We start from the raw sequence: 4521 nt of genomic DNA on the forward strand, positions 1-4521 counted from the left end.
CCTCCTCGGCCCGGGGGCCGGCCCCACCGCGCCCCCACCCCTTGGGTCCCCATTCATTTCCTGCCTCCCCGAGTTCCGGCTGCGGCAGCCCCGGGGATGCCCGTCAGGCCCGGGGCAGGTAGAGCCGCCTAGGGAACCACGGGCGCCAGCGGCCCGGCTCAGCGCCGCATTCCTGACCCATTGCCTCATGAGAATTGCCTCATGGTGATTCCGAAATAACCCTGCTCACTTGGGGAGGCTCCTTGGGACACGAGATGGGAGTTGCGCGGGGCCGGGCCCCCAGTGGTCTAGTCGTTCTGGGTCACTGTGCCACTTGCGTGCATTTGGGGACTTCACGAAGGACCCCTGACCCTTTTATGTGCCCCTTTGTGTCTTCTTTTCTCCCACCGCTCACGTGCCAGAAATGGAAAAACTGACTGTATCTGCAGCCACTAGAAGTATTTCCTTCCTCTGCGATCTTCGCTTTGGGAGATGGAAAGGAAGGGAGCCGCATCTCGTTATTTAATCCTTCACTGCAACCTTAACAGTCAGGTCACTTTACTGGTACCCGTTTTATGGATGAGGAAACCGAGGCCCAGAAGCAACATGCTAGTAAATGACAAGATTTGAAACTAAGGAGAATTAGTGAGTTAATGAGATCCTTTGAAAGATCAGGGTACTATTACTGCTAATAGCTAACATTTGCTTAGTTCTGACGACAGCCCTATCAGATAGCTGCTATTATCCCCATTGTAAAGATGAGTAAACCGAGTTTGGGAGAGGTTAAGTAGATTGCCTAACCTCACAGCTAGTAGGTGGTGGAGACAGAATCCCTAGTTTTAATCACTATGTTGCTTCTATTATTTTGTAACTATTGCTAACCACTTGTAAGCCTTAATTTTGTTGTCAAACGGTAGTGTGACCTGTTTTCAGATAATGATCCTGCTATTTTATATAGTCATTCTATATACCACTCACACTTAAGACCCATTGTCTATTCTTTTCCATGGTTGTTCAATTATGGTCACTGTCTCAGACATTTAAAAAACGATTCAAGCTATTGAGGCTATTTGAATGAGATTTTTCTTTCTTTTTTTTTTTTCTTTTTTTTGAGACGGAGTCTCACTCTGTTAACAGCCCAGGCTGGAGTGCAGTGGCACGATCTCGGCTCACCACAACCTCCGCCTCCTAGGTTCAAGCGATTCTCCTACCTCAACCTCCCAAGTAGCTGGGACTACCGGCGTGCCACTATGCCCAGCTAATTTTTTTTTTTTGAGACTGAGTCTCCCTCTCTTGCCCAGGCTGGAGTGCCGTGGCGCAATCTCGGCGGTTTCACCATGTTAGCCAGGATGGTCTTTATCTCCTGACCTTGTGATCCGCCCGCCTCGGCCTCCCAAAGTGCTGGAATTACAAGCGTGAGCCACCGTGCCCGGCCAATTTTTGTATTTTTAGTAGAGACGAGGTTTCACTATGTTGGCCAGGTTGGTCTCAAACTCCTGACCTTGAGATCCGCCTGCCTCGGCCTCCCAAAGTGCTGGAATTACAGGTGTGAGCCACCGCACCCGGCCTGAATGAGATTTTTCAAAATATTAGGAATGTCTCCTCTAAACACACCTGGCATGTTATTCTTACATAGATCTGGAATTTAAAAAGGGGAGAAAAAAGAAAACAGAACTGGTAGGAAGTGAGTGACTTGGACAGGTCTGTTGGCAAGTGCTTGCAGATCTGGGTAATATATAACTGCATTTCAACGAAACAGTGTATAGCCTCAAATGTTCTAATTCTTTAGGGAGCTTTTAAATAAACAGTTGTCTATTCTTTAATCTGTCTAATAGTCATTGAGCCTTTTGTTCCTAGTGTCTGCTCTTCCAGACAAGTAAGGATCTGCTGCTTTAGGGGGCTGAGGGTTGGGAAAAGATCTGTGTAGTAATAGACCCTACATTGTCCAGTTTGTTAGTTTAGAAGCATGGAAGTGTGGGCATAGTCAAAGCAGCAAGTGGTAAAGATGACAGTTTGAAATGGAGTAATTCCTTCTCCCCTCCAGCCCTGGTATTGTGTACCACCCAAAAAGCCAGATTATGAACATAATACACAGAAGTTTGAATGATTTATCATTTTTTGGATTATAAGTCTGTTTTATTAACCAGCCTTAATGAGCTATAAATGACATGCAATTAAATGCATATATTTAAATGTACAATTTGATCAGTTTTGACATACATATACACTTGGGAAACCACCACCACAGTCAAGATAATGAACACATCTATCGCCCCTCGTAATTTTGCCTCATGTTTTTTGTAATCCCTCGTTTGTTCTTAGGCAGCCACTGTTCTGCTTTCTGTCACTATATATTAGTTTATATTTCCTAAAATTTTATTGTTTTTTTAAAATTTTTAAATTGTTTGAATAGAGATGGGGTCTCACTGTGTTGCCCAGGGCAGTCTCAAAGCCCTGGGTTCAAGTGATCCTCTCACCTTGGCCTCCTGCAGTGTTGGGATTATAGGCGTGAGACACCCTGCCCAGCCCTAGAATTTTATTATTATTGTTATTATTATGTTTTTTTGAGAGTCTCACTTTGTTGCCCAGGCTGGAGTGCAGTGGTGCGATCACTGCAGCCTTGTTTTCCCAGGCTCAATCCATCCTTCCTCCTCAGCTTGCCGATTACTGGGACTACAAGTGTGCACCACCACACCCAGCTAATTTTTGTATTTTTTTGTAGAGACAGAGTTTTGCCAGGTTGGCTAGACTGGTCTCAAACTCCTGGGCTCAAGCGATCTTCCTGCCTTGGCCTCCCAAAGTGCTGGGATTACAGGCATGAGCCACTGTGTCCGGCCTTCAAATTACTTTAACCTAGTATTAATTCCTTCAACAGGAAGTTAATGAGCCAGGCAGGATAAAGCAGTAAGACAGGAAAATATTGCTAGTTTCTTTCTTTCTTTCTTTCTTTTTTTTTTTTTTGAGACGGAGTTTCACTCTTGTTGCCCAAGTTGGAGTGCAATGGCACGATTTTGGCTCACCAGAACCTCTGCCTCCTGGGTTCAAGCGATTCTCCTGCCTCAGCCTCCCGAGTAGCTGGGATTACAGGCATGCGCCACCACGCCCGGCTAATTTTGTATTTTTAGTAGAGACGGGGTTTCTCCATGTTGGTCAGGCTGGTCTCGAACTCCCAACCTCAGGTGATCCACCTGCCTCGGCCTCCCAAAGTGCTGGGATTACAGGCGTGAGCCATCACGCCCGGCCGATATTGCTATCTTCATGGCTGAGAGAAAGCAGACAAACACATGACTAAATAGGACAATTTCAGGTAGTAATAAATTCTAGGAGGGAAAAAAATCCTACAGAAATGTGAAGATGGGAGAATGCAGTTAGTTTTGATAGGTGATTTAGAGAAGGTGATCGTATGAGCTGATGCCCAAATGGCAATTAGTGGTCTGAATTTTGTTTTGCTTAATTATCAAAATAACTCCTTTTGGGTTAGACTTTTATATGCATCCAGTAATTAAAATGTAAGTATACTCAATGTACTGATATCTCTCAGCATCATAGGTAGGGAAACTAAGGCATTGAGCAATTAAGTGACTTCTTCCTTGATCATGTAGCAGTGATAGTACTGGGTTTAGATTTTGAGGTTGCTTCTCTGCCCTTCTCTGCCTTTGTGAAACCAACAAAGCTGCCTGTATTTTCCAACTCTTCCTTCATCTTGTGGTACCTCCTTTACATCTGTTTTTGTTCCTTTGAAATCCATACGCGACGATGAGCTGAGGGGGCAGAAAATTGAGCTTGTTCTGAGACTGGAGGCTTTTGGTTTATCTCTTGCAGGTCAAGTACATTTTGTCCTGTGCTCTCCCTGGTGGCCACGTTTGTTTATCTCCTGCAGGAGTAAATAAACTTGCCTTGCTGAAAAATAACAGTTCTGTGTCTTTCCAGTTGAAACTGGAATGTCTTTATTAACGTTAGGTCCTGATGTAAGGCCAAGTTTTTGGTTAGAGTTGCTCAAGTTCAGAGGCCGCTGCTAAGATGACTTATCCCTCATGTCCATGGTCAATGTGGAGACTGTTATGAGTGGCACATGATGCTGGAAAAGCAGAGCCAACTCATGTTTGTAATTGTTCCTAGCAGGCCGTGGTGTACTTTGTTAGGCAGCCACAGAACAATAGAGACACTCAGTTTATTCCCCTTCCCTCTGGGAAACAGACAGCACCTGCCATCCAACGCCAACGTTTTTAAGGAAGAAAGAGGCAAAAAGTGATGTTGGCAAGGTCTCTGGGTGTTGTGGACCCCAACCAAGGATTGAAGACCCTGAAATGGATTCAGATGCCCTAAAATGCAGCCCAGTTCTTACTGTGAATTTTGGAGGACTTTGTGCCTTGAGCAAATGTGTATATCTGATGCTCTTTGACAACACTGAAATAGGAAAAATACTATCCATGTTCGTGAGGAGCACGGAATTTAGGGAGGGAGACAGACTTTTATGCCAGCATCAAATTAATTTGATAAAGCTAGTACCAAAATGAAATTTGAATTTTTTTTTTTTTTTTT

At 44.6% G+C, this 4521-nt stretch overlaps 1 protein-coding gene across 1 annotated transcript in view; it reads left to right on the top strand.

Moving 5' to 3' along the window:
- The window catches only part of PTPN11 (protein tyrosine phosphatase, non-receptor type 11), a 103439-nt gene that overhangs the window by 499 nt on the left and 98419 nt on the right, over positions 1-4521 (top strand). Inside the window, exon 2 of the mRNA XM_011928728.1 lies at positions 4177-4411. Coding sequence (XP_011784118.1) covers positions 4177-4411 — 235 coding nt within the window. The remainder of the gene's footprint in view (positions 1-4176; positions 4412-4521) is intronic.

This window comes from Colobus angolensis, unplaced genomic scaffold (genome assembly GCF_000951035.1).
Source record: "Colobus angolensis palliatus isolate OR3802 unplaced genomic scaffold, Cang.pa_1.0 Scaffold79, whole genome shotgun sequence".
Lineage (NCBI taxonomy): Eukaryota > Metazoa > Chordata > Mammalia > Primates > Cercopithecidae > Colobus > Colobus angolensis.